Raw genomic sequence first — 27,632 nt, 5'->3', positions numbered from 1 at the left:
TTAATTTTTGTTATTCAAATATATTCAATACCAATATGAGTTTAATTAAGTGGTAATTTGTTTATTTATTTGTAAAAAAAAATCATATTGATCCTTTCAAATGTTTAAGAACTCAAAAAAAAAAAAAAAAATGATATTTATTAGTAATTTATTTGACGATAATAATTTCATTTTATCATAAAAAGAAAATAATTTTAAAAAGAAAAAAAAAAAGAAGAGAGAGAAAATCAGGAGAGGGAAAGTGGGAAAACCCCGGGAAGAGACCAGCTCATAAACCCTAGCGCGAAAGAAGAAGCAGTCTTCTTCTTCAACGCGAGAAGGCGCATGTCCCGAACCCTAACCAATTCTGTTAGTCCATCTCTTCTCGCCTTCAAACCTCGTCAAGTTCTTCTCTCCCACCACGCTATGAAGCAAAGAAACGACGCCCAAACTCCCAAGTCTGCCGATGAAGCCGCATCCTTACACCCGGAGCAGAGGACTCTTCTTCTTCACGCTGTAGCTTTCTTTTTGGAGCACAATGGCTTCTCCAAAACCCTCAAAAAGTTTCGTTCCGAAGCGCAGATTGAGGTCCGTACTTCTTCCATGTCTCTAGAAAAACAGTTATTCGCACTGTAGACCTTTATCCACTGGTTAATTTTGTATTATTCACTGGTTGCCCATTATGCTACGCAATTCATGTCGCTTGCTAGATGAATCACGTAATCGAATCCCATAGCACGGAGTTGGTGGCTAAATCCTATTCATGAGCTTCTCATTAGAAATGTTTGCGTTTTCTTCGAACAGTCTGGTTTAATCCTACTTTCATAATTTTATAGAACAAGTTTACTACTAGTTCTTTATAATAGTCTGAAGTACTGCAAAAAAATTCACTCCGAGACCTTCTATTTGCTGTTAGATGGGGATATGTGGTGTTATTTTACTGTAATTTAACTTGGTTCTAGTGTGGATTCTTATTCTCTCACAACTTCTTTCATCTCAAATGTTAATTTTGGCCGCTAGTATCTTTATTGAAAAAATTACCATTTCTGTTGGTATTCGTGCAGAAGGATTCTTCAAAGGAGTTATTGCTTAGTCTCGAAGAAATGTGCCACAAGCATTTTAAGAAATTGTAGGTTCATATATTCTCTCTATTACTGTCTGTTACTGAATGAACGTGTAACTTAATCAGAAATGTGCCTCAATCTTAGCATTTTAAGTATAAACATGTTAATGAACGTGTAACTTATTTTCAACGCAATTGCTGGTTCTGCTAAGCATTTAAATTAGTTCCCATTTGTTTCATAATAGATGTTCATAAATCATTTATCCATGTTCCAAGTGATAGCATTAGTGACCATGGTAATTTTCCAGATTTTGACATTTCATCGTCATGCTAATAGTCTCAAGCTGCATCTTGTTCCTTTTCTTTTCTATTGAGTTCTTTTGCCTCAATCTTAGTAGATCTTGAAATGAATTCATTTATCTAACTTAAAATTCTAATGTGCAGTAGTCAAGCCGTCACACCCCAAAATAAACCAGGTATCCTCATATTGTCTACGTTTATAAATTTATTAATTTGCTATATTTTTTTTTTATATAAAATTAATACAACATGAAATTATCGATTTTAAATGCACACATCTCCTCGTGTTGGTTTTGATCTAGTAGATGAAGAAATTGTGACGGAGGTTACCGATGATAGGGTTCCTGAAGAACAAGAGGAGCCTGCAAAGAAGTCCAAGGATAAAAAGAAAATAAAAAAGAATACAGTTGCAGATAAAGAGAAATCAGAACCTGCACATGTGGAGAGTTTGAAAAACTCCAATGGCACAGAACCTTCCGAAGGCACTACTGTCCATGAGGAGGCGGGAAAGAAATCTAAGGATAAAAAGAAAAAGAAGAACAAAGAGAAGATAAAGACTGTTGCTACAATCCCCGATGATGTAACTGTTGCAAGAGATTCTCAAGCTGTAGACTCTAATGGATTGAATGGTAATGTTGCCACTCTTGACGAAAAGGTCGTCAAATCCAAAAGTAAGAAGAAAAAGGATGGTCGACATTTAAGTGACACAAATTCAAACCAGCTAAATGATGGTACCAAGATGTTACACGAAGAGGAACACAACGACAATTCTAAGAAAAGGAAAAGATTGGCTTCTGAAGATAACGACAGTCATGACAGTCATGCAGTCGATGATAAAGAAACCGAAGATGTTAAACGTAGAAAATTAGAAGGCTCAAAAGGATGCAATGATGGTGTGCTGTCTACAAAGGTTGATGTAAATGAGCTTTCTCAGGAGACAGATGTTGAAAAAACCGCAGAGAAAACTTCTTCAAAGAAACCTTGGAAGAAATCTTCAAATGGCTCAACTGAGGTATGTTAATATTGTCATCACATATCTACGCAAATATTTTGATGTTTGCAGAAGACCCTCCAAAGATATGAAAAACATCATTAACTTGTCAACTCCACGAGCAATCCAGCTCTTCTACTCCTAAATTTCTTCTCCCTTTGAGAGGTGCCTTTTTTATATACAAAAAATTATGTTTATAGCATTTTGTGATTCTAGTTAGAAGCAAGTGAATTCTACAAATTATGATTGTAGCCAAAGACCAGTGATCATAAGGGTAGTGGGATCAATGTTTGAAATTTTAATCCTTATCTTTAGCTCAGAGGTTCATTTAAATTTGATACAAATTCAACTTTAGCTGATATAATATGATGATATAATTGCAGCCAAAGACCATTAATGCGTTCCAAAGGGTAAAAGTAGATGCTGTGACATTTGCTGATGAGAAACTCGCAGATAATTCATACTGGGCGAAGGTGTGATTTCCTGCTTATTATGATGTTAACCTTTTTGCTGCTGTCTTTTCAGTGGGTTCTTTTGTTTCTTACTTGTAATCTATGATACTGCGCAGGGTGGAGCCGAGACTGGGTATGGTGCAAAAGCTCAAGAGGTTCTTGGCCAGGTTAAAGGAAGGTATTTTTCATGAGTTTTTTCTCTTTTCATTTCTACTTAAACTTCTAGCTCAGAGGTTATACCGAGTCTTGTGAAGGGAATTTCAATGTATTTTCTGGTTTATGAAACAGTTTCGTAATTCAAATTTACTAATTTCGTAGGGGTTTTCGACATGAAAAGACGAAGAAGAAGCGTGGGTCATACCGAGGCGGGGTGATAGATCTGCAATCTCACTCAGTAAAGTTCAATTATTCTGATGAGGATTGACCATATTTTAATGGGATTCACGATTCTGGTCTTTAACTGCTTTTGATCATTCATGAATGAAGTTTCCATCTCTGAAAAAATTTTGGTCGTATGTTCCTCCATAGAGTAGAAACTCTAAAGAATTGATGTCCAATATTTAGCATCATATTTGTTTTTGAAGGAGTCCATGAATGGGCTATGCCTCATCGATTTTGAACTTATTATTAATCCATTTTGTAGTTCTCCACATGATTTCTTTTTTAATTTTTTTACAAAACTAATACATATTTGTATATACGTAGAATACAAAACTAATACATATTTGTATATACGTAGAATACAAAACTATAGATCGAATGGTACTTAAATTATATTAGATATCATTTATGATTCTTGTTGAGTTAATATGTGAGGTTCTACGTTGGTGGGTGAAGAGGAATAAAATATTCTTAAGGTCTGCAATTCTTTCCTCAGTATATGTGTTTTAAAGAACCTTAAGAGAAAGTTCTAGAGAGAAAACCTAAAAAGGACAATATTTGTTAATGATAAAATTAGACCGTACAAATAATATTAGAATCAAATATTGAGTAATGTACTCGTGGACAATATTATTTGAATGTTGTTTTTTTTATACCTTGTCAAAAGCAATATATTTAATTAAATCAAAATAATGGAATATATTTTCTGCCTTGTCAAATGACTAATTTCATATATTTTAATTCTTATATACGAATAATTAGATAATTTTTTTGACATCAAATGTTATTCTATTTCTATTAAAAGAAATAAAATTTATCTTTTTAAATTAAGTTTTTCTTCTTTTTTGTTTTTTTTTTCTTTTATGTTTTTTTTTTTCATTAAAAGTTATTTTAAAAATAAGGTAATTAAAAAAACATAAAAAACATATTGGAGAATCAAAAGAAGTGAGAAATATCCTAATTTTAAGTATTTATCGGAATATTTATTAGATATTTGAAAATTTTAAAAGAGAACTTAAAATGAAGGATTTATAATTTAACTTACTCCAACGGCTGAGATTAATTGTAAATAGATTAGAAGATTTTGGGCCGTCGATGACGAAGGCCTGGAAACTAAGGATCCTTTTAAAACCCTAGAGCCACTCTGATTGATCAACCCTTTTCGCGCAAAGACCTCCGCAGCCGCAACTTCCACCATCTGAGCAAGAAGTATGTTTCTCTATTTTTCTTCATTTTCATCTCTTATTATTGTTTCTATTTCATGACTTCTAAGAATCTGTAGTAATCGTGTGTAGTGTTGACGAGAAGCGCAATGTTTTTCTTATTTTGAAGAATGTCAATGAAGTTTTTATCTTCTATTTTCTGCCTTTTGTTTTGTGATTGATTTAAGTTTTTGGATTTTGATCTTACTTTGGTTTCGTTTAGAGAAATGAGTGCGGAAGGAGTCAAGGCTAACCCGGTGGTTCCGGAGTCCGTGTTGAAGAAGCGGAAAAGGAACGAAGAATGGGCTCTGGCTGAGAAAAAAGATCTAGTGGCTGCGAAGAAGAAGAATGCTGAGAACAGGAAACTGATCTTTAACAGGGCTAAGCTCTATGCCAAGGAGTATGATGAGCAGCAAAAGGAGTTGGTTCGTTTGAAGCGCGAGGCTAGACTCAAGGGCGGATTTTATGTCGACCCTGAGGCCAAACTTCTGTTTATTATCAGGATCCGAGGGTGAGTCTTTTTTTAGTGAGAAATCATTATTTTGGACTGCTTGAATCGTTTATATCGGCGTTTTTATTGTGCTTTTTTGATTTTCAGTATCAATGCTATTGACCCAAAGACTAAGAAGATTCTGCAGCTTCTGCGTTTGAGACAGGTAACACATTACTTCATTGACTGCATATTACAGACAATGAATTTAGACAATTTCTTCAAGTGAATTTTTGTTCGTTTAGTCTAGTTTCAATTTTATCTCACAAATAAACAATTATTTGATGCATGATAGTTTTGCCATTGTTAGTTTCTATTTGTTGCTGCACTCTTCTTATACAACATATGGTAGTTAATTCACTGATTTCTCGTAGAGTGAGTCTAGCCTTGTTCCTGATCACTTTCCCTGACAGTGGTCTTGGAAAGTCTCTGAGTTCGAAAATAATAGGGTTCTGGGTCTCAACTGTTTCCCTGACAGAACCCATTGTCTGTAATTTCATTTCTCTTAGAAATATATGCTTCGGTCATTTAAGGAGTTCTTTTTGGTAGTTTACTTGAATGATTTAGTTTCTGTATGTTTAATGGTGAAGAAGGCTGTGACACTAAATTACTTTTTTGGGTTTTGACTATTATATTCTTCTGTGCTGTATATTTATAGACAGCTACGCATGTATCTTGTTCATATTAACATTTTGACGTAGAAACACTCCTGAAATTATAAACCCCTTGGTTGATTTTGTTGGAAATCTGTTCATTGCAAATATATCTCCATGTTTTACCCCTCACACGATTACCAACCTGCAGATTTTCAATGGTGTCTTCTTGAAAGTGAACAAGGCAACATTGAATATGTTACACAGAGTGGAGCCATATGTTACATATGGGTATGTTTCTTATGTATGTCTCCTTTCTTTTTCTTTTGGGTTTTCTAGGGATCAAAGTTAACTCGTCTTGTTTTACTGAACTGATACTTTAAGGTACCCCAACTTGAAGAGTGTTAAAGAACTCATTTACAAGAGAGGCTTTGGAAAACTCAACAAACGAAGAACTGCTTTGACTGACAACTCCATCATTGAGCAGGTGTGTAGCTTGAATGAAACAAGTATTGTATTTTGTTATATAAATACAACTCTGATGGGTTTGTTTGTTCCAGGCTCTTGGGAAGTTCGGAATTATTTGCACAGAAGACCTCATCCATGAGATCTTGACAGTGGGACCCCATTTTAAGGAAGCCAACAATTTCCTGTGGCCCTTCAAGCTGAAAGCTCCTCTGGGTGGTCTTAAGAAGAAGAGGAATCACTATGTGGAAGGAGGTGACGCTGGGAACCGCGAGAACTACATCAACGAGCTAATCAGAAGGATGAATTAGGTTTTTTACATTTTGTGTTGTTTCTCCAAAGTTTATGGATTTATAGGTTTTTTATCATTTGAAGTATCGGTTTTGGAATCAGAATGTTTTGCTACTATTGTTTCATCATTAGTGTACTTTTTATCCATGAATTATTATTGTTGAGAACGGTTTAAATTTTGATTTTATTCCAGAAATTTTGTGTTCCCCTTTTATTTTATTTATATGTCAGGACTTTCATGTTCTTGATTGCCATTTTCTGGGCCAGTGTAGTGATAATTTCTCTTATTATTGTTATTATATTTAGTAATTTAAATCTCTTGAAATAAGTAAATTACTGATATTATAATTTTCATAGTGGTTTGTTTAGAAATAGATTTAAATCTATATTTTTTCAAATGGTGAAAGAGTCGAATTTTAACACTAAAAATGCAATGATTGTTAAAATGTTTGTATTTTATATGTTTTAATTTGAAATATACGAATAAATTAAGCTTTTCTGTTCAAGCTTATCGAAATATTATCATGTCGCCACGTGTCCAGCTGTGGTTTCTCCTGCTGGACACGTGTTCCTGAATTTGTCATTAAAATGGCGGAGGCTAGAGGAGGGGAGGCGGTGGCAGCGGCGGAGAGAGATGGAGGCGAATCACCAAAAGCAGTCTCCACTGCAACAACAAGAACAACAATCGAAAACGGAATCCAAATCCAGCGACGGCGGCAGGGGTAACGAGACAATGGATCCGACGACGAAGCTCTTGATTCGTGAAGCAATCGTTGCCGGCGAGAAGGGCGGTGGATCGGAGGCTGACGAGGCTGCGGACGTCCTCGCCTTCAACAGATCAGTGAACAAAATTGACTGTTCTCTGGAATGAATGAATGAGGTCTGTGTTTCAATGTAATCCTCCTCTGTTTCAGTTCTTTAGAATAAAGAAGAACAAGAGCTCCATCACGAACTCAAGAGCTCCATCACGAACTCAAGAACTCCATCACGAACTCAAGAACTCCATTACTTCGCTTGGTTTATATATATTTCTATATATCTATATATATGTGTGTGTGTGTATGTATGTATGTATATAATGAACAAATAAAACGTGGATTTCGTGTTTTGATCCAAGTAAAAGTTGATGTGTCCAAATCCATTATCTCTTTCGTTATGTTTGACCAAAACACTCGTGGGGAAAAGGAAATTACTCCTCAAATGTCATACATATAATTTGGCCCTATTTTGACAACTTCTACCACTCCCATTCTAATCTATACAGTTTTAAATGTTCAAATCTCGTCTCCAAGCTTTTCATAAATTTGGACGAAGTAATATTTATTTAATTTTGTAAAATAGTAATAATAATAATTTCTATATTAGAATTCACATGAAAATGTTTTAAGTAATTGTAATTCGATTTTAAGACTTCAAGAAAATACTATAATAAAATTTGAACTTAATTAATACTTAAGAATATTAAATTGGAAAGTAGAGAAATTATTCTGGAAACACGTATTTTATTTTTAATATTATTATTATTTTGTCGAAAATGAGATTAAAGACATCATTCATTCCCTACCAACTATTCGGTTGGTAAGGAAAAGAGAACTTGAATTTTGGAATGGTGATCAGATCCGCATTGTGAAGTTTAATTTAATTACTCAAATCTAGTTCTATTTAATAGTATCCATCAATGTTCATTTATTGGAGATCGTCATAAATTTACTTCAATTTTATTTTATTGATACATAAGGTACAAAAAAACCAGCATATTCTAAATATTCCAGCATCCATCAGAACATTAAACTGAAATCAACCACATAAAATGGCATGCAGTTGCAAATTAAGACATCAAATCACAGAACAAGAAGATGCAGAAAGATTTCAATTAATATAAACCGACTAAAAGGGGGAAAATCCTCTAGGAGAGGCCGGAGAGAAGTCTTTCTCTATCTACAGTTTTCGAAGCTGTACAAAAAGAAAAACAACAACAAGATTAGATGCATCTAATCGAGTCAGATCCAAATCCTGATCCTCATCCGTTTCTCCAAAAATTCAATCAAACACTTCACGGAAGAACGGGAACACGAACTACGAGTAGCGGTTCAAATTAGATCCATCGATAGTTCGATGAGAACCGAGACCTAATTTCTTTTTCTTTCTTAAATTACTACCAGTGGCACAATTCGAGACGGCGAGAACAGAGAGTACAAAGATACTTCCTCTTGATCTTGAGGCAGAGAGGAAGAAAACAAAGCTTCCATCGCCTTTCGACATCAATGGCGTTCACTTTGCCTCGACAGAAAGGACACGTTCCTGGCGCTTGTTGTCTACCGAGCTCTTTCTCTTTCTCGTCCCATACGCATGCGAGCCACATTCTTCTGCGGTCTCTCAGTTCTCCTTCTACGGCGGCAAGAGAGGAGTTTGTTCGGCGGAGCGCGCAACCTCAGCCGGAAAGCGAGATGAAGAAGAGGGGAATCGAAAAGCGAAAGAGAGAGAGGAAAAAGAAAAAGCAAAAACGGTGAGAAAGGGGAAGGCGCTTTTTAGTTGTAATGAACTTAGAACCTGAGATATGTGGAACCCGGTATTTATAGAGAGGGATTTCGGCTTCGTGAGTGAAATAATATTATTTTTTAAAATATAAATATTTGTCACTTTTCTTTTTCATGAATATACTAGATTATTCTTTCTTATTTTTCATCTTCATTTTTAACCTTTTTAAATCTTTATTTTAATAATTACTTAAACATATTATTTTAAATAAATAAAAAACGTGTAATCGTTTCTCAATGATTATTGCGTTCCACCATTTATCAGATGTTTTATGATTATTTAATGAAATTCAATAATAATTTAAACATATTATTAATAATGCATTTAAACTCATTAATATATTCAGGAAAAATAAAAAACTATCACGTCTCAGCATTTTTATATATTTTAATTTTATATAATGATTATTATATTTTATCCTAAACACTATATTCTCTAATGTCAATATATTTTTTATAAAGTTTATAATTAATTTTTTCATTACTTATATCGGAATGTAAAACAAATTAGAATTATAAAATAAAAATCTAAAAAAAGAAAAAAAAAAACAAATTGAAACAGTTTTGTTACGTGACGTGGCGTCACTTTCAGACGGAGATTTCCACGTAGACGTCAGGAAATCCACGTCACGCGTTGCCATAATAAAACGAGAATCGTAACCTTCTGGGATTTTATATCCCTTTGCACCAACTCGGCAATTGGAAAATAAATTTAACTTTTGAAAATATTACCCTTTTAATTTTAAATTTTATTTATCATTATTAAAAATAATTAAAAATTATTATTTTTTATTTTTATTGTATATGCAAAAGGAAAGGGAAGCCACTTGTCAGTTGTGATCAGAGCGCATTGGCCACATAGGAAAAAGCGACAATTTATTATAATTGAAGGAATTATTTAATTAATTTGGACTTTACCGACGTCTTTTTCTTTTTAAAATGGGAAAATATATATATATTTTTATTTTAAAATTATAAATTCAGTCATTTTTAAATATTTATAAAATTTAAATATTCATTTAATAAAATTTTAAAATGATATTTAAGTTTGTACCATATTTGATTTTTAGGGTAAAATAAAAAGGTAGTTTTATAATAAGAAAAAATAATTAGGTATTTATAAGGGAAATTAATTTAGGGTTTGGTCCCAAATAAAATAAAGAAATTGGCCATAACTGCATGTGCAAATTCAGATTCTTTCTTGTAGTCGTCAAACATTGCGGTTCCACCTTTTTTTATTATTTATTTTTTATTTATAAATGTTTTAATTTATGGGAGATTTTGAATTGGGAACTAAATTAAATAGATAATTCCGGGTATTAATTTCCACGTCGGAATGTAAATGTCTGATCCATCAAGTCAATAATGATGACTCATCATACTCCAATGTTTTCCAACTCATCCAAATGATTATTATCTCCTAGTAAATAAATAAATAAAATAAAAAGTAACGAATTTTATATTAAATTAAAAAGTTACAAAAATAAAATTTTTTGATTATGTTAGTGGAATTTAATATGACTAAATCTCCAAATATTAGAAAAAAAGAAAATGGAAACTGAAAAAAAAGTTACAGGAAGGATATTTTGGACTTTTCCCCTTCTGGTTTCAATGGATCATGCGCAGAGGAAGAAGACGAAGAAGAAGAAGAAGAGGCTGTAGTGGCTGATTCAGTCCATGAAAGAAAGCTTTATGAATTTGGGTAAGCATGTGCCCATAAACCCATTTTCAATGGCGCTGTCTTCCTTTCCGCTCAAACACAGCTTCACATTGGTTCCTTCTTGCGCGCCAAATCCAACGCCTCGCAAGCTCGTTTCGAAAATCTCTGTCAGCCATTTGTTGGACTCGTTTTTGGTGAAAGAATCTGACCTTGATGAAACTGCTTCCAGTGCTCTCTCTTCCACGCTGAAATTCGCCTGTTTCTGTGACCTGATGACTCCCTCAAATGATCGGACGATCTTCGACTTGAGTGATTCTCTCTGTTCTTTTCTTGATGATGGAGTTTGGTTGAAAACGAAACGGTTTTGAATCGAGTGGAGAAATTGCTTCTCGATTTGGAGGTTCTTTGCTGCGGATTCTGGATCGCCAGGGAGAGGTATGCCTTCCTCTGTTTCTTCTTGTGGTTCTTCGTCTTCCTCGGCTTTGAGGTTTAGGTCGAGGTTGGTAGAGCTTGATTGCCTCGATAGGTTACCGCTCCCGTTGATTTTCACTGCTGCCTCGATGGTGTTAGGGATTGCATCTTCTTCCTCTTCTTTGATTCTTCTTTGCTTCTTTGTGTTGTTTGGGGATTCCCATTCAGATTTTCGCTTCTGGTCTACACTGAGCGCTCCAAAACCAGAATTGCTCGCGATATTCAGTGTCATATAAATTATGGAATCTGTATCCTTATCTTGTTCTCCACCTCTGGTCAAAATGAATATGAATTTCCGAGCATTTCCATCTTTTTCATCTATTCCTCCGAATTTTCCATCATGGAATCCATCTGCTAGGAACTTCATGAATTGAGGATCTCCCCGATCAATCTCTTCAACTAAGACTACCAGTTTTTCTTGTGATTTCATGGCGTTTTCGAGGATTTGAGAAGATGAAGTTGCCTCACTGTCACCTCTCGCATTTATCTTGCAGAGTTGTTCAACAGTCCCAAAGAAAGATTCCGCAATGGCTCGAGCTAACCTTCTTTTGCCAATCTGATCATCCCCTTCAATCAATATCCAAAAGAATTCTTCATTTGTTGATTTGAAACTAATCAATGCTTCAGCTATGGAAGGAATGGTCTCTGATTGCCAAGGCACATTCTCTTGCAATGATTTGCTCAGATGATCTCTCTGTGTCATGGCTTCTTCACTCTTCTTCGTAATTGCCAATTTTATTGGATCTTTGAAGAACAGGGAATCACCTAGAGAGAGAGAGATGTTTACTTCCTTGTTATCTTCTTCCATGTTCTTGAGAGAATCCAAGCTTGGTGATGCACCCTGATATCTGTGATTTCCATTGTCGAAATTGAACTCGGTGATGCAGGATTGTTGCTGCCTAAACCGAAGCATCTGATTTGAACTTTGCGTCATTTTCACTGCTGGTTCGGTGAAGCTGATTGTATCTGAATCTTGGAACATGCTGTTCCTAGTCGAAAATGGATGTGGCCAAGTATTCTGGTACTTGCTTCCACTGGAACTTTCATTGCTGTGCATAGTTGAATTCTCCTGATGATTCTGAGGACACCAAAAAAGTAAACCATGTTGAGATGTTAACAACGTAGGATTCAACATGAGCTTAGCTAGAATGTAAGCCATGTGTTTAGTACATTCGTAATGTTAAAGAAATGTTGAATATGTCAATGATCTAACCAAAACTGAATCAACCGAACATTCTTTAAAGCGAAGTGATCGAACCAACTAAGTTCCATTGGTTTTCTATGCACTAAATTTCAGGTATTAGTCAAGTTCTTCATGAAAGAGGTGGATTCTATATTAGTACCTTAAGATGAGATAGTTGGGTGCTGAAGGGCTGCAGCCAGGAAAGCAACTCTTTCTGCTGGCTTGACTCTAATTTCTGAGCTTCCTTATAATGATTGGAAGAACAGTCACAGCAAGTGTGCTTGTCTTGGCCCTCTTGAGCAATACTGAATGGCTTTGTTTCCCAAACTTGCGATGGGTTCTGAGAGAAAGGCGGTGTCGAGCCATGAACACTGCAGAACAGGTAACATCATTGGCTTATGAGGCTATCTATCTCTATGCTTCAAGTAGGGAATGGATTTATGAAATACAAACCTGAAACTGTGCAGGCTTAAGCCAAGTTCTCCATCTGAGGGAACAGGAACTGCTTGAAGATCCCATCGAGTCTCAAGAGTTGGCCATCTCATTTGACATCTCATGTAAGTCTGATAACTTGCTGTTCCCATTAGCCATAACTTTGTGCATGAAATGCTGTGGAATGATATTAGCCTCGTGATTTCTTCGATTACGTGATCGATTTGGCTGTAACCTGAAGCTTCTTTAACATCTGTTTCAACCATCCATTTCAAGTCTCCTGTATATATTATGGCTCCCCACCCTCTTGATACAAGGGAGTCAATGTTCCTTCTCAGCTCTGCCACCTTTATTTCAACGTCTTCTCTTTTCATGGAGCTCAAGGAATCTGGAGATAGCAAAAACTCAATAAATTTGGTCGATTTTAGTTCGTTTGGAACCTCTCCTCTTGCTACTCTCCCCATAAGCTCTGAAATCACATCTTCAATTATTGTTATGGAATCACCTATTATGAGTGTGTTCTTTCTCTTCCTCCCAAGCATTGCCTCGAACACCCACTTGATATCTAGCTTTAAAGAAGAGGAAGATTCAGCAATTAGGTTAGTGCTGGAAACTCTCTTTTGTGGGGAAAAAGGAAGTGGGTTTTGCTCAGAAGAGCGAGTCAAGAACTGGGTCTGCCAAAAATCCCCTGGATTAAAATGATGGTCAGTACACGAAGGCGAAGAAGGAGAAGAGAAGATGCCGCCCGAGCTACCATAACAGTGAAAAACAGAGGAAACAGAGGAATCCTCTAAGTTACTCTTGACAAGAGTACTGGAAAACCCAGCTTCTCTCATAACCCTACTGACACTTGGGTCATCTAAAATGGAAATTATAAGCTGCTCCAATTCCACCTTAATGGCTAATACTGACTGATGCTGTTGTTGTTGCTGCTGCTGCTGCTCTAGGCAGCCCCTTCTCTGGTTTGCCTGAGCTCTTTTGAGTGCTGCAATGAGTGCATTGGAGAGTGAAGGTTGGCCATGGAAAAGAGGACCAGGTGTAGTAGGGAGTCTATTGAGAGCCACATTGAAACAAAGCTCAAGAGCTCTGCAATGGAGAGGATGTGATGTTTGAAGTGGCTGAGACTTGAAACATGCTTGCCTCAAGAGACTACTACTCCTTGAGCTGAATAAAGTAACAGCCACATGTAGAGGAGTGAGCTGAGCATGGCCTCTCCTCCTTGCCAAGCTCAGAGATTGCTTAAGCACGGAAGCAGCCTCCGGTGTGAAGGTCTGATTCGCTGCACAACCTCCCGATCGCATCACTTACCCGAAAAATCCCACCCCCACCAAGTTACCCTCCTCGAAGAACACCCGACCACCTTGAACAAAGAAAAAAAACAAGAACAAAAACAAGAAAAAGAGTTCCTTTCTTCCTTTGATCTTCCTTTAGTTCAGTGAAGTCCTCAATTTGTAGTTGTTGCAGAAGCCTTTCTTAAAGCTGGCCTTCTTCCTCCTGAAAATGGAAGCATCTAATACCTTGAGCTGATGTTGAGTTAGGCTTTAGAAAGATGGGAATGGACCAAGTCCCATTCTTTTTATACTAACTTCTTCTATTTTGGCTTCTTCCCTTTTAGGCTGTCTTTCCATTTCTATCCCCTCTTCTTCTCCTGTTAGTTTTCCCACTTTTCCAAGTAACTTTTATTTTTAACTACAATCCACAATCAGCCACCTCCTTGAAAAATGACTTAATGATGAACTAATCCTAATTATCTTTTGTTACAAAAGGAAAGAAAAGTAATAATATTTGCATTATTATGTCAGAGGAATCAAAATGTGATGATTGTATGAGATTAACGATCAAGGAGCTTATGATATGCTGCAAGTTCTTTTGGTTCCAAATGAATTGAGTATCATTTGATCAGAAGGGGTCCATGAAAATGGTATCATATTCATAAGAGGAAGCTTTATTGGGACAGAGAAAGAGAGAGAGAGTTTGAAAGAAGAATGGAGAACAGCAGGAATTCAAAAGAGGAACTGCTAAAGGCTTAAAGGTGGGAAGGAAGGGATATTTCTGCAATTTTTTAGAGTAAGAAAAGGAAGATTTTTCTTCCTTTCTTTCACTTTTTCACTTTGATTCAATGTTTAATTATATCAATGTGTTCTTTATATGTAATAAAAGATGCAGAATGTTGGAATGTTGTCGAGAAAGAACGGATAAAGGGTTTTGACGAAACCCTTCTCGAGGATCATTTATATCGCAAAATCTTTTAGAATATTGGACGGAAAACCAGTAGTGATCAGAAGGCTTGCTACTTGGATTAAACTTGAAAGAACGACATTCAAACGTATCTCGTCCAACGTTCTAACAATTCTTCCTATTTCTAAGATAGTTTTGAAACATTTATGAACGATCGAGAACCGGAAGAATCTCAAATAAAAGAACGCCAAACCAATTTCCATTAAGACAAGATTCTAACATTATATGAACACTTTGTTTTTTTGAAAATGATATGCAAAACCCAGAAGGCCACTTTTGGGTCAAAAGTGATAGGTAGCAGAATGGCTTCCAAAACTTGGGTCTCCAAGAAGCTTCACTTTAATCTGTCACCATATTCAAGCTTTCACTTTCATAGTCAAACTCATAAATCTCCTCCCCCAGTGATCCCAATGCAAGTTCTAGCTTTGCTGTTAATATTGCAAACTTTATTGATACACTTTGGACCCTCCCATCCAACTCTATGACACGGCTCAATATCGATAATATTGACCATTGTAGATTTCGCAATTCGATACTTTCCTTGACCTTTTTCTGTGAGATCCACATCAATTAGAGAAGGGAACAAAACATTTCTCACAAGAATGTAAAAACCTCTTCCCAACAGAAGTCCATAAGGAAAAGCCCAAAGATAACAATATATGTTAGCGGTAGTTTACAGTTGGTATTAGAGGCAAACACAGAGTGGTGTGCCAGCAAAGACATTGGACCCTCGACGGGGTTAGATTGTGAGATCCTCCATTGGTAGTTGGAAAAGAGAATGAAACATTTCTCACAAAGACGTAAAAACCTCTATCTAAGAGCGTTCTAATATCGTATTTGATTATCTAGATTTTTACAAATCATTGAAACATCATATTTGGGGTTTGAAGAGGGGAAAAAGATACAAAAGTTTGGTTGAGAAATCATTGGATCATTATAGTGAAAATTTAGAGAAACTTGTAATTATGAATTTCCCTTTTAAATTTGATGATCCAATGAGGAATAATCATGGAGTCCAACATTGTTTCAATCTCAGTTCTTTCTGAAAATCTTAATGATTTGGTCTGCTTTAACACAACAGATTGTCAACATAAAAGGAAAACAAAATTAAATCTGCTTGTTTATATGCAATTTTTATATTTCACATCCCAATGTCTTCCTTTTTTATCGATTACTCACAATAAGTAATGAGCCAAAATGTATGATATCTACTAGCAGTAGGATTGAGCTATTACAAATGATATTAAAGCTAAATAATGAACGGGGTGTCAACAAAGACGTTGGGCTCTTAAGAGAGGTAGATTATTGTGAGATCTTGCACTGGTTGGAGAGAAGAACAAACCATTTCTTATTAGGGTGTAGAAGACATCTACGTAACCGGCGATATCTGCATGATAAACCCACAAACATAAATTGACGAGATACAAAAAATTTAATTATATTAATCCTTCCACACAAGATAAAATTAAAGATGACCACGAACATTACGGGTTCAATCTCGAAATTATTAGAAAGAAACTACAATAATGTAAATCTGTTGACTAACACAATCTTTTGACAAAGAAGTGAATTCTTGTGAGAATATGATGAGAAGGAAGAATATTTATTTCATAAAAATTAAGCTTTATTAAAGTAATGGCACAAATTTTTAAAAAAATACAATTTATTTATTTATTATTATTAAGCTTTCATCAGTTTTCAAGTTCTTTTATACTTTTTGCATGGGATTTTAAGGGCTTAGCTTACCACCTAGAGAGGACGATCGTTTTCATCATTATGTTCTGTCCTTTATTCCTCTTTTGAGACCACTTTTGTGTTTGTTTTTAGCTTTTACGTCCTCTTTTAGCTTTTCGATTGTAGAATTTAGAACGTACGAATGAATGATATGTAAATTAGGTAAGTTCGATGAACGGTTGGAACCCGCATCAGCTAATCAAGTGAAAGATTATGAGTCTATAAGTAAACATTGTCTCTATTAGTACAAGACATTTTAAATAAAGTTAAGAGTTTATGGTCAAAGTGTACAATATCATACTATTGTTCTTCGTTGTTCCCATCAGTTTTGACATTGTTTGGTAGAACTTTTTGAGTTCACTGAAGAACATGTCACAGCCCTCCTAAAACTGACTGGAAAAATATGGAAAAATATTTTAATGATAGATTTCAGAACATTGGGCTGAGCCCAAACATAAATTGCTTATATTAAAAAAAAAAAAAAAAAAAAACTTAATTTTCTTCGAATTTTAAATAAAAATCGCACGGAAAAAGATAAAAACTGGAAAAACCGCGCAAACCCTACTTCATCTCTAGTGGCCGCCGATTTCCCGCCCGTGGTTGCCTGCTTGTGGTCGCCGATTTCCTCCGAGAGTAAACGCTCGTAACCAGGTAGGCCATATGTTTGCCATCGACTGAGTAGAAATCGAATTCTTGGTTATTGTTTATCTGATTGTTCATCTTCTCTTTTTTTTTTTTTTTTTTTTTTTTTTTTTTTTTTTTTTTTTTTTTTTTTTTTGTNTTTCGATTTGAAGCGTCGGTAGGCTGGAGGTCTCTATAATATAATTCCTTCTTTAGATTCAAGTCATCAGAAAGCTTGCAAGTTGTAATAATGGGCAAACCAACCTCTCGGTAAGACTGCGTACTTTCAGTTATCCTTTCTTAGGCTAGGCGCAGCTTCTTATTCCTTTTTTTTGCCAATCCTAATTTTTCTTGTCTGTTGTTGCTCAAGGTCGGATTCGAAATCTAAAGCCGAACGCAAATTTGAAAAGAAGATACAATTCTATGAGAGTGAGTTTGGAACTCTGCATGAACTTGATTGTGTTCGCTGTAAATTGCTTCGCCTTCTTTGTTACACAAAACTTCTGATATTATTGACATTTTTTGTTTTGATGTAATCTAAAGAAAACATTGTTTGAATACAGAAATATAGATAAACAAATAAAAAGCCTCAAACGTAGAGGTGTAGAATACGTTGGCTAACACTCCAAATACATTAATGGAATTCTGCTAATTCTATGAAAATTGCTGAAGATATCTGATGTAATTTCAAAATTTTCTTCCTAATATAGAATATGAAAAGAACATAATCTAATTTTACTTCTGTTGACACACTGAACATTTTGAGACTACATTTACAGAGTAAATATCAATCTGTTTCCTTTAAATTTTTGTATGTCCGAGTAAATCAAGTTATGTTTCAATAAAATTTTATTGTTTAGGATCTTCAATTCACGCTTGGGATGTTTATGCCTTTTTTGAGTGCTGTTTGTGATGTCATAGAAAATTAAACGTTTATAAACCTGACTACATGCAGGAGTTGGTGAAACTATTGCTACCTTAAATGCTCAAAAGACTATTACTAAGGTAAGTTTTGTAATCAATTACTTTGCTCTTACAATTTTGCCTTGCCGTCAAATTTCTGCTTAGTTGGTGGATGTTCAATTTTTCTTGAAATCTCGACCCCATGTTTACAGCCCATAGCAATAAGCATGAGAAATACTTGGTACCGCAGTGAACGTGTTCAAAATAGTTGGGTTCGCCTAATAATAACCTATGTGAAAACGAGTCCAAATTTTCTTATAACCAACCATTGCAAGGGTTAAGTGATCTTGAAACGACATGAACACATGGTTATGAGGGTATAGTAGGGTACTATTGAAAAACCTTTGAATTTTCACAAGGAGCTTAAATGTTGCATCCCATCCCCAAGGAAGAAAGAAAGAAAAAGAACCTATCAGTATCCATTCTTTCATTCTTTTAGTATTCTGCTGAAATTGAGTACGTTTTACAGAAGAAACTTCGAAGACGTAAAAGGGATTTGAAGGCTTTCGATCTTACTGCTCTATCAGAATTTCTTCCTGGATTGAAGACTCCCAAACAAAAAACTTCTGACACCGAGTTAAAAGTAAATTGCAAGTCTAGGCTAAAGTTTGTGTAAGTTGCTTGTTACAACTATTTGACATGTTCTATACTCTGTCGTTGTTTGTTGGTCTTGTAATGATGTGGGTTCATTTTATCAGATTGAAGGAAACAAAGCAAATGGGTACAGTTCTTAATCACCCTGCATTCCAGGCAGACCCCTTGGGAGCTATTCATCTACATTTAGAGAGCACACAACCAGTTGAGGAAACGAAGAAAAAGAAGACGAACAGAAATGGGAGCAAGAAAAGGAAAGAGAAAAAGTCCAAAGCCACTGCAAAACCTTCATCTATGGAGATGTGACTTATCTCTCATTGGATTTCTTTTGCCATATTAAGCCTATAGCTTTTTTTTCAGCCCGAGAAGTTTGTTCGGACGTAACTCTTCTACTAAGAGGTAAGAAGTTCAAATTGTCAGCTCGATCTTGCTTTCTTAATTTTGATTATAAGAACCCCTAGAATTCATGGGTGGGTGAGAGTGGTTCTTTCAATTTTTCCTTAAAAATATGTTCCGCCTGCCCAGTTGGGAAGGATGAGAAAGTGGAAGTTGATAACTATGAATGAATGAACTCATATCAAGCAAAAATGAGTTCAATACCATTTGGAGTATTCATTTATCAAGTGCAAAATCTTGGATAGGTATTTTCCTTGGAGTGGAAGATGTTTCAAGGGACAAGATCTCTCTTTGGTTATGAGATCTTGCCTCATTAGTTCTGAGCTTCGAGATCAACGGTTATCAAATCTTTCTTGTTCTCTATTAAATCAACTTTGTTCACACATAATATTCCCTTTTGTTTTGGGTGTGATTATGCTTCCATTTGTATTGATCTGTAGCCGTCTACGATTATCGTTTGCAAATATTGTTCGTTTTGTCACGTTACATATCACTGTTCAATTTCACGATTTTAGAACGCATATGTTAGGGAGAAGTTTCTATTATTCTTAGGAGTGTATAGCTTAAGGCCATATAATTTACACTTACCATTAATGACATCGTGATGGTGGTTTAATTAATAAGAAATCATGCTTCCACGTTTTAATCAACCTGCCTTTCATCCTCTAGAATGTGAATCAGGTCAATGAATGTGACAGAAATTGACAACTGGTTTGAATCCTTGAATTATTAATAAAATATAAAATATGAAAATAAGTTTTTAAAAGCTAGTTTTTTAAAAATTTCAAAAAAAAAGTTCTCTTAACACGTAGACATAAAAGCCAAAAAAAAAAAAAAAAAAAAAAAAAAAAAAAAAAAAAAAAAAAAAAAAAAAAAAAAAAAACAATATAGTTAATTAATTGTTAATTTATCAATAATTGAAGGGAAATAAATACAATATATATAACCCGTGCTTATTAATAAAAATAAATGAAATTAAAAAACAACGGATATATGGTTTTTTAAAAAATAGTATATTTGCGCTAAAGTAACAAAAAGGTCTTTGAAAATGAATTATATATATATATCGGCCATTTCTCACCCGCTAGGACAAAATTTTGACATATTTAACACGTGTCATATGTCTAAGTATCTAGAGATCTAATTTATGATGTTCTTTAATACAAATTTTTTCTTTTATCGATTAATTTTGTGTATAAAATATCCATAAATTTTAAGAAATATTAGATACGAAATTAAAAATTAAATTAATAAAAAATAAAAAGGTTAGAAATTAATTGAAAGGAATTTGCGGGGATTTTTCAAATGTAAATTGATTGTTTGATTGATTGGTTTTTTTGAATTCCCATTGTTGAATGGAAATGTGTGGAACCCATTCTTCTTTCTCTTCTTCAAACTATTGGATGGACCCAAATTAAAATTTCAGCTCAACGTTCAAAATTGATTTTTTTTTCTTTAAATAATAATAATAATAATAATAATAATAATTGGATGGTGATGTGATCCATATCAATTATTATATTAAACATTGAACTTTGTTTCCAATTACATTTTTCTATTGTAAAAAAGTCTTATTTTAACATTAAATTTTAAAATTAATTTAAATCCATCGTGGCTTAATTTTTTTCAATAACAATTAATTAATCACTTTTGTAAAAAATTAAATTTTTTTTCTAGAATTCTTATCTAATTTTCAATGAAAAATAAAGAAATTTCGCATTGAAAGTGAGAAACGAGATTGTAATATATATATATATATATATTATAAATAGGTGGCAGGTGAGTCGAGTAAAACCGAGTAAAGAAATTAAAGAATTATTTGCGCGGCCTTGTGGACGGTCAAGATCTTTCCAAGAAACATCAAGACTACTTAGGTCACACACGCGTGCGGTGATTGGAATTTATGTGCGCCGCAGGTAACTCTAGCATTTCTGTTTCTCTATATATATCGAAAACATATGAAATTCCAACCATGCCCAAGTTCAGATGCTCAAAGTGATCAAGGACATAAAATTACGAGTTTATTGTTTTTTATTTCCCTAAAAGAGAAAGGAAGGGGAAAAAACTCTCTCCGTCGAAGCAAGAATCTGATAACGCCGCCGCCGGGATATGGATAGTTTCGGAAACGATTGCATGAATTACTTCGGGAGTGATATCTTCATACCAACGGAAGAGCTCGACAGGTCTTTTTATTTTTGCTCTACTTCTCTATTTTCTGTCTTTTGAAAATGTTGATCTGTGGAGTGAGGATTCAGGGAATTTGTAACTCGAATTTGACGCCGGTGTTTTGATTAAGACAGTTGGGGATTCGACGAGCCGGTTTCCGGATACTACGATTCGAGTTCGCCGGAGGGAGTTCTGTCGTCGTCGTCGGCGACGAAGAACATAGCATCGGAGAGGAATAGGAGAAGGAAGCTTAACGAGAGGCTTTTTGCGCTCCGATCGGTCGTTCCTAATATAACTAAGGTTAGGATCGAATTACTTGTGTTCGATTTCCATAATTAGTTAATAGCTCTCTTTTTGGAGTTCTGGATTTTGAAATTAATCAATCGAGAAATGGATTGAGCAGATGGATAAGGCTTCCATTATAAAAGATGCAATCGATTACATCCAAGATTTACATGAGCAAGAGAGGAGGGTTCAAACTGAAATTTCCGAGCTCGAATCAGGAAAGTTCAAGATAACAGGGTGTGAATTTGACCAGGAGCTTCCCTTGTTGCTCAGACCTAAGAGGAATAAAACCGAGAAGTACTTCAGCTATGGATCTCCTGCTTCAAGAACTTCCCCCATTGAAGTCCAGGATGTAAGTTTCCATCTCTCTTGCTATTTCTTAAAATTTTCAACAAATCAATTGATTTAGGGATTTTGAATCGAGGGGAATGTGAATTGCAGCTTAGTGTAACATACATGGGGGACAGAACAATAGCGGTGAGCATGACATGCTGCAAAAGAGCAGATTCAATGGTTAAACTCTGTGAAGTTTTTGAATCACTGAAGCTCAAGATCATCACTGCCAATATTTCTGCTGTCTCTGGAAGGCTTTTGAAGACTGTCTTCATTGAGGTAACAACCCTCTCCCCTCTTGATATTCCATCAAATTAAATGAATCCGCCCCTAACATGAATTCAAAAATCTGCATATTCCCTGATAGCCACTAGAATTTGGTACACTTTAGACATCTAACAGTGAAAAACGTGTCTGCTTCACTAAATAAAATAATTTCCCCCTCTTTTTGTTCTAAGAAATTCAAACTGAGTCAGCTGAATCAAGTCAATAAAAACAAATAAATGGAGAAGTGTTTTTAAGAGAAAAAGTAGGAAATTGGGCATGTTTTCTGGGATCTTTGAACCATTGAGATACAAGAGTCGTAAGCCATGTGCTACCGTACACATAGGCATAATGGATCCTCAAAATTTGGGTGGTCTTAGTGGAATGCTTCTTTTTCTTCGTTAGCCTTTGTTATTATCATGTCGCTTTCTTTGACCATTTTGGTGCTGTGCCTCGTTTATTTTGTGGGTCGAATTTAAAATGTGCTTTAAAGTTATTGTCTCTCTTTTTTGTTTAATTTTCTCTCAAGGATGCATAAAATATTTTTTAATTTGTGGATATTTAAATATTTTTAATTTATTCAACTTATGGATAATATGGTGTTTATGGTTGTGGATAATTGTTTTTAAAAATTGTTTTGAATAATTTATCCGACAAGCAATCATTTTTCCTTCATCCGCGGGCCAGACTGTCTCATGTTTTTCTTTTTTCTTTTTTAAGTGCATGTGTCCTTATGTTTGGTTCTTTTTAAAAAAAATAAAGTGCCACATTTTGTTATTCATTTAGAAATAATTCCAAAATTGTATAAGGAATAAATTATATTTTAGAAATAATCTCTGAATTGTATAGAAAATCTAAAAACTAAATTTTCCGTTCACGAAATTTGTAAGTATTTGCGTTTGAAACTCTATTTTCAAGTGAAACTTTCATTTTCATTGAAATACTAAATATGAAGATCTTTGAATACATTATCTTGATCTCCATGTTTCTTTTTTATTATTTATTTTAATTTTGAATTCAGCAATATGAATAGAAATTCAAACTTTTGACCATGTCAAAAAATTGAACTTATGTTCATTCTAGTTAGAAATTGGGAGGTGTTTTTATTTTTAAAAGGCACATGAAAGTACAGCACAAAATGGGGCATAGACTACGTTTTGATTGATTTTGAATGAAGAAAGTTAGAAGAGGTGGGTCTATGAGAGCTGTTCATCCACACAAAGGGTAAAATTATAGGAAACAAAAGATATGGTATGCAAATAAAGAATGGGACAGAATTAGCTGTGGACTCATTGTCAATAAAGCCGCTTAAATAAAGTGGAAGATCCAGTTGTGATGCAATTTTGGTGAGGTTGGTAATGACAGCATTTTGCCATTACCTCACCTCACCATCCCCACACCTTTGGAAAATGTAATTTTGTTGACACACTTCTAATGATTGTGCTTTCAATTATATGAACTTTTCACGTTCAGCTAGTGGTAAGTTTATATTACATTAATAAGGTTTTTATATTTTCTGGAGCTAACTGTATATAGGTGTCTTTGTCACAGGGAATTATATAGATACACCTCTCCAACCATGTTGATAGATAGTACACAACTCTAGCGCACCTTTTTATTGGATCATTCATTAGGAACAATGAAATCCAAAACAAGTAGTTTGTTGATTAATTAACCTAGAAGAATAGTTACAGCCCCATTTTAAGCCTTGTGGAGCCATCAATTTTGTGGTTTTTATTCACTTTAGCAATATTAGATTATGAATAGTACAAAAATCTCAAAAAAAAAAAAAAAAAAAAAAAATTATGATTAGCTTTATGATTAGCTTTAGCTTTCACTATCTTCTAGAGAGGAAAAAAGACAAACAGGAAAGAAAATGGTAATAATTGATGTTGTTGTGCCACTTAACTGTGTCTAAATCGGCTTAAGAAGAATCCAAAACCCTTCCCAAGACGAACTCCAAGATCTAATTAAATTTATCCTTTGTTCTGGAATTGCAGGCTGAGAAAGAGGAGAGGGATTACTTGAAAATTAAAATAGAAACAGCAATTGCAGGTCTTAATGATCCACATAGCCCCATGAGTATCTGAGAGTTGGAAACTGGTTCTCTCACTCCCTGATCAGAGTTTTCCATTTTGCTCTTTCTTGGGGTTGTCGTCATGTCACATGATTTGTTTTCCTTGATGAGAGAGTTCTCCTTTCAGGAATTTCCGAGAGTTCTTTTCTTGGTCCAAGAAGATATCAAATGTAGTAAGAGTATAGAATCTTCCATGTAAAATTGTCCATGTCGAATGGTTTGATGAGTATCAACACAATAATGTGCTTGAGTTTCTATATTTTCTGGATCTACGATATTCCTCAATCATCATCAAGATTGCAATATATCCAATTCTCGACACTTTTATGAAAAAGAAGAGTGAACTTCGCCTATTCAACCAATCTGCAATACTGGGAGTGTGACATAATAAGAGAAGATATTGAAATGGGTCGACATACCTCAGGAATGGTCTGAACTCCAGTTGTTTCACCCTGATGTACGAAGCGACCATCTAAGGATAAAAGATAGGGAAAAATAGTGAAGGTCAGTCAAATGATAACTAAGTATTGAGAGCATGGGTCTGATACCACGTTTTTCAATCAATCATGGATCAAATAGAACTATGATAGTAAAACTAACGTAGAACAATTTTTCAAGACTTGAAGACAAAATTGTAAGACTTTCAAACTCATGGATCAAATAGAACTATTATTCAAATCTCACATACCAAAAAGATCATTTTACCGACAAAACGAAACAGTGTAGCTTAAAACATATGTGATTCAACTCGAAGACGGAGAACTAACATAGCTTAAAACATAATCTCCTAGATGAGCGTTGGATTTCAACAGAGTCGTTGAAATCCCTCATTCTTGAACATAGAAGAAACTGTGTAGCAAAAAGTTCTAATGAACCATTCATGTTATAAAATAGCATTAAGACCAAAAAAGTGTTCATATCTATAACACTAACTCCATGGAGCACATGAATTACGTACCATAGTAGCAGGATATCTTTAGGGATCACCAGCCATAGTTTCCTTGTGTTCCAGCCTTTGTTAGTAGACCCCTCGCACGCCTCTCGGTTAATTCCGTCTCTTTCTGCTTCATATCATAATACAACGAAGTGATTTGGTGCTTTCTCTTGTGCAACTTTGAAAGCTTCCCCTTTGTCGAGGTAGGCTACAGAAACGGAGATGCAGGCAAACATAACAGTGCAGTAGAGATAAAATTATTTTTTATGAAAAAACTTGACACTTTTATTTGAGAAAAAAAATGGATGAAAGAATTCAAGGGCACACAAAAAGCTGACAACCTACCCAACTCATCCTAGAATTCCTTCCTATCTGTCTGGGAGGCCCATAAACCCCAGACACCTGAGGACACTGAAAAGAACCCTCTAACCACTTCCAAATATTTGACAATTGAGGCGTCCCATATTATGATAATACCTCAAAAGGTGTGAGATCCCACCTCGGACACATTTTAAAATCGTGAAGCTACTATATACAACAAGTTAAGGCGGACAATATCTACTAGCGATGAGTTTGAGCTGTTATAAAAGGCATCTTAGAACTCCAAGAACTCCCACTGCATCTTTCTTCTGGACAATGACCTCTTTAACCGATCTCCTACTCCTTACCCCTCAAACCTCTTACATTCCAAGAAATCACTACCATTTTAAACAATGTGAAACCCTGCTTTATCTGTTGTTTTCCTTCCCTCATAACTAACCGACCACTGCAATCTCTTGAGCTCCTTATCAGCCAAAATTAGAGAAGTGGGTCGCAAAGGATAAGTCTTCCCTTCCTTCTCATGCCAATTGGAGAAAAAGAACAACTTTAGATTTCTCACATACTATGAGCGTCCACATACATTGATTAATCTCACAACCCAACTACTTAGCTGCAAAATTATATTTTTTCAAAATACTTAGCCACCAGCCACGACATTTGAACCCAAAACCCTATATATTAATGCACAAAAATCCAAAGAAAAGCTCTATAGAATGGTGATTTCACCATCCTAGCGCTACATAACATAAAACCTCAATGTATGTTATCTGCTAAGAAGCTATAAGTGACATACCTGGTAAGAAGGACCAAAAGCAATTGCAGTTAACTTAACCTGGTTCTGCCTCGGTCGATTCTTAATCAAGTCCTCCTGCTTTACCTCAAGTATTTCCGACGGAACCTCATTTCTTCTTCTCTTCTCAGGTATTCTAACAGAATTTTCAGTGTCCACCATTGCGGGCTGACAGCCAGGGTCACTCCCGTATGGGATGCAATCACCATAGTTACCATGACTCTCATAACTTTTATAGTCACTAGCGATCGTAGCTTGCAGAATTCCATGCATTTTGTTCTGCACCAAAATTGTAAGTTGCAGCATTCTCATTGTTCTCCCCGGGATTAGCATCATTCTGCTCAACGTCTCTGTAATTTACAAAACTGTCGTAGTTTTCAGTACTGTGATCAATCTTTTGAGTGCTGCCCGAATCATCAGAAGACGATACCCGTACATCTGTATCGAGAATCGATCTTCGCCGAGAGCCTGAACTCGAAATAACTCCCAACGTTGTCGAGGATTGAGATGCATTTCTGCGCCTTGTTTCTTCTTCTTCTTCATCGTCGTCTTCGTCGTCCTCGTCTTCACCCAATTTCAGCAAAGAAGAGTTAACGGGTGGCTTAAATACGACGACCTTTTTTGGCTGGGACTCCGAGGACGAGGGATTTGATTTAGGTTCCTGCAATTTCTTCGAATTAGGTTGTGGAAGGGAAGAAAACATGGATACTGATTCCGTGAAATCACCGTCACCGGCACCATCCATCACCATCAAATCGAGAACTAGAAAGCGAAATCGAAGACTTCGTAGGGCTCCCCATGGGCCGTGGAAGGGAAGAGAAAAAAGAGGAAGGTTTAATAGAAGCGGCACCTAATTTTGTTGCCAAGAGCGAATCTCCTTCCTCTACGTCTTCGTTCTTATCATCCTCAAAGAAACCAGTTGGCCGAGAAGGCTTGGAAGATTGTTTGGGCTGGGGAATGGATTGGAAGAGGGAAGAAGATTTAGGCGGGGGGGAAGAGACGAGGAGAAAGATGAGTTTCTTTGAGGCTTGCTAATTGACGACGGTGGCTGCTTCGTCGTCGGAGGCGTAGTTGGCTAACAGTGAGTCCATGAGAAGCGCAGAGAGAGAGAGAGAGAGAGATGGCGGGCTTTGGGAAGTAGCGACGTTGTGTTCTTTTTCTAATTAAGATTTTATCTTTCTTTGATTAATGATCATTCTCTAAATTAGTTGGATTTTTGGGAACGCTTCCATCCCCTAAACCCTAACTAAAATTTTAATTTCTCGTCCTCGTTGTTAAAGATGATATTTTTCACAAAAATAAATGTTTGGTTCTAAATTGAAAGGATTTGATAAAAATATCGGATTATAAAGAAACTTTTGTTTGATTCTTTTTGTAAAATTCTTCCTCCTTCGCGCCAATTCTGTCTGAAAATGTGCCCATGCCC

General features: G+C 35.3%; 6 protein-coding genes, 1 long non-coding RNA gene and 1 pseudogene across 10 annotated transcripts; 5 read left to right on the top strand and 3 right to left on the bottom strand.

Annotated features, from left to right (window-relative positions):
* The first annotated feature begins 203 nt into the window (after positions 1–203).
* Positions 204–3,435, top strand: LOC111484917 (nucleolar and coiled-body phosphoprotein 1-like). Of its 2 annotated transcripts, none has more exons than XM_023131564.1 (7): positions 204–567; positions 1,044–1,108; positions 1,487–1,518; positions 1,645–2,354; positions 2,717–2,806; positions 2,902–2,963; positions 3,104–3,435. In XM_023131564.1, the coding sequence occupies exons 1-7, from the start codon at positions 325–327 to the stop codon at positions 3,207–3,209; spliced, it is 1,308 nt and encodes a 435-aa protein (XP_022987332.1). In that variant the 5' UTR covers positions 204–324; the 3' UTR covers positions 3,210–3,435. The 2 variants fall into 2 exon arrangements, with proteins under 2 accessions (XP_022987332.1, XP_022987333.1); XM_023131565.1 differs by having other exon boundaries at positions 205–567; positions 1,648–2,354.
* Positions 3,436–4,269: 834 nt separating this feature from the next.
* Positions 4,270–6,408, top strand: LOC111484921 (60S ribosomal protein L7-2). Of its 2 annotated transcripts, XM_023131568.1 has the most exons (6): positions 4,270–4,375; positions 4,592–4,879; positions 4,967–5,024; positions 5,663–5,742; positions 5,836–5,938; positions 6,012–6,408. In XM_023131568.1, exons 2-6 carry the CDS (start codon positions 4,596–4,598, stop codon positions 6,225–6,227), a joined length of 741 nt encoding a protein of 246 aa, XP_022987336.1. In that variant the 5' UTR covers positions 4,270–4,375; positions 4,592–4,595; the 3' UTR covers positions 6,228–6,408. The 2 variants fall into 2 exon arrangements, with proteins under 2 accessions (XP_022987336.1, XP_022987339.1); XM_023131571.1 differs by lacking the exon at positions 4,270–4,375 and having other exon boundaries at positions 4,574–4,879.
* Positions 6,409–7,999: 1,591 nt separating this feature from the next.
* LOC111484931 lies at positions 8,000–8,746 on the bottom strand. Its single transcript, XM_023131584.1, has one exon. It carries the CDS (start codon positions 8,567–8,569, stop codon positions 8,363–8,365), a length of 207 nt encoding a protein of 68 aa, XP_022987352.1. The 5' UTR covers positions 8,570–8,746; the 3' UTR covers positions 8,000–8,362.
* Positions 8,747–10,248: 1,502 nt separating this feature from the next.
* On the bottom strand, positions 10,249–14,018 carry LOC111484914 (protein SMAX1-LIKE 4-like). The gene is made up of 3 exons (XM_023131559.1): positions 12,512–14,018; positions 12,219–12,429; positions 10,249–11,953 (listed from the first exon to the last, which is right to left on the bottom strand). The coding sequence occupies exons 1-3, from the start codon at positions 13,789–13,791 to the stop codon at positions 10,415–10,417; spliced, it is 3,030 nt and encodes a 1,009-aa protein (XP_022987327.1). The 5' UTR covers positions 13,792–14,018; the 3' UTR covers positions 10,249–10,414.
* Positions 12,322–14,731, top strand: LOC111484932. The gene is made up of 3 exons (XR_002718595.1): positions 12,322–12,440; positions 12,526–12,615; positions 14,293–14,731. It is a non-coding gene; the product is annotated as an uncharacterized LOC111484932 (long non-coding RNA).
* A 2,252-nt stretch (positions 14,732–16,983) lies between these two features.
* On the top strand, positions 16,984–19,111 carry LOC111484925 (putative ribosome biogenesis protein slx9-like). Of its 2 annotated transcripts, XM_023131578.1 has the most exons (6): positions 16,984–17,113; positions 17,257–17,353; positions 17,454–17,512; positions 18,039–18,088; positions 18,516–18,658; positions 18,745–19,111. In XM_023131578.1, the coding sequence occupies exons 2-6, from the start codon at positions 17,334–17,336 to the stop codon at positions 18,944–18,946; spliced, it is 474 nt and encodes a 157-aa protein (XP_022987346.1). In that variant the 5' UTR covers positions 16,984–17,113; positions 17,257–17,333; the 3' UTR covers positions 18,947–19,111. The 2 variants fall into 2 exon arrangements, with proteins under 2 accessions (XP_022987346.1, XP_022987345.1); XM_023131577.1 differs by lacking the exon at positions 16,984–17,113 and having other exon boundaries at positions 17,244–17,353.
* A 1,881-nt stretch (positions 19,112–20,992) lies between these two features.
* On the top strand, positions 20,993–24,416 carry LOC111484933 (transcription factor bHLH35-like). The gene is made up of 5 exons (XM_023131585.1): positions 20,993–21,219; positions 21,337–21,502; positions 21,606–21,839; positions 21,929–22,099; positions 24,085–24,416. The coding sequence occupies exons 1-5, from the start codon at positions 21,146–21,148 to the stop codon at positions 24,172–24,174; spliced, it is 735 nt and encodes a 244-aa protein (XP_022987353.1). The 5' UTR covers positions 20,993–21,145; the 3' UTR covers positions 24,175–24,416.
* Positions 23,948–27,628, bottom strand: LOC111485038 (annotated as a pseudogene).
* Between the last annotated feature and the right edge of the window lie 4 nt (positions 27,629–27,632).

The sequence above is a fragment of the Cucurbita maxima genome, unplaced genomic scaffold, assembly GCF_002738345.1.
Source record: "Cucurbita maxima cultivar Rimu unplaced genomic scaffold, Cmax_1.0 Cma_Scf00010, whole genome shotgun sequence".
In the NCBI taxonomy this organism is placed as follows: domain Eukaryota; kingdom Viridiplantae; phylum Streptophyta; class Magnoliopsida; order Cucurbitales; family Cucurbitaceae; genus Cucurbita; species Cucurbita maxima.
This window is presented reverse-complemented; position numbering and strand designations above follow the sequence as displayed.

What these genes read in the sequence shown, in the direction of transcription:
- LOC111484917 (XM_023131564.1), top strand. Translation starts at nt 325, where the DNA reads ATGTCCCGAACCCTAACCAATTCTGTTAGTCCATCTCTTCTCGCCTTC. An exon ending in CACAAGCATTTTAAGAAATT is followed by an intron (nt 1,109 to 1,486) that starts GTAGGTTCATAT and finishes TCTAATGTGCAG; the next exon opens with TAGTCAAGCCGTCACACCCC. An exon ending in CTTCAAATGGCTCAACTGAG is followed by an intron (nt 2,355 to 2,716) that starts GTATGTTAATAT and finishes ATATAATTGCAG; the next exon opens with CCAAAGACCATTAATGCGTT.
- LOC111484921 (XM_023131568.1), top strand. Translation starts at nt 4,596, where the DNA reads ATGAGTGCGGAAGGAGTCAAGGCTAACCCGGTGGTTCCGGAGTCCGTG. An exon ending in AGCTTCTGCGTTTGAGACAG is followed by an intron (nt 5,025 to 5,662) that starts GTAACACATTAC and finishes ACCAACCTGCAG; the next exon opens with ATTTTCAATGGTGTCTTCTT. An exon ending in ACAACTCCATCATTGAGCAG is followed by an intron (nt 5,939 to 6,011) that starts GTGTGTAGCTTG and finishes TGTTTGTTCCAG; the next exon opens with GCTCTTGGGAAGTTCGGAAT.
- LOC111484931 (XM_023131584.1), bottom strand. Translation starts at nt 8,569, where the DNA reads ATGTGGCTCGCATGCGTATGGGACGAGAAAGAGAAAGAGCTCGGTAGA.
- LOC111484914 (XM_023131559.1), bottom strand. Translation starts at nt 13,791, where the DNA reads ATGCGATCGGGAGGTTGTGCAGCGAATCAGACCTTCACACCGGAGGCT. An exon ending in TTAAGCCTGCACAGTTTCAG is followed by an intron (nt 12,430 to 12,511) that starts GTTTGTATTTCA and finishes CCTGTTCTGCAG; the next exon opens with TGTTCATGGCTCGACACCGC. An exon ending in CCCAACTATCTCATCTTAAG is followed by an intron (nt 11,954 to 12,218) that starts GTACTAATATAG and finishes TGGTGTCCTCAG; the next exon opens with AATCATCAGGAGAATTCAAC.
- LOC111484925 (XM_023131578.1), top strand. Translation starts at nt 17,334, where the DNA reads ATGGGCAAACCAACCTCTCG. An exon ending in ATGGGCAAACCAACCTCTCG is followed by an intron (nt 17,354 to 17,453) that starts GTAAGACTGCGT and finishes TTGTTGCTCAAG; the next exon opens with GTCGGATTCGAAATCTAAAG. An exon ending in GAAGATACAATTCTATGAGA is followed by an intron (nt 17,513 to 18,038) that starts GTGAGTTTGGAA and finishes GACTACATGCAG; the next exon opens with GAGTTGGTGAAACTATTGCT.
- LOC111484933 (XM_023131585.1), top strand. Translation starts at nt 21,146, where the DNA reads ATGGATAGTTTCGGAAACGATTGCATGAATTACTTCGGGAGTGATATC. An exon ending in TCGTTCCTAATATAACTAAG is followed by an intron (nt 21,503 to 21,605) that starts GTTAGGATCGAA and finishes TGGATTGAGCAG; the next exon opens with ATGGATAAGGCTTCCATTAT. An exon ending in TGAAGACTGTCTTCATTGAG is followed by an intron (nt 22,100 to 24,084) that starts GTAACAACCCTC and finishes CTGGAATTGCAG; the next exon opens with GCTGAGAAAGAGGAGAGGGA.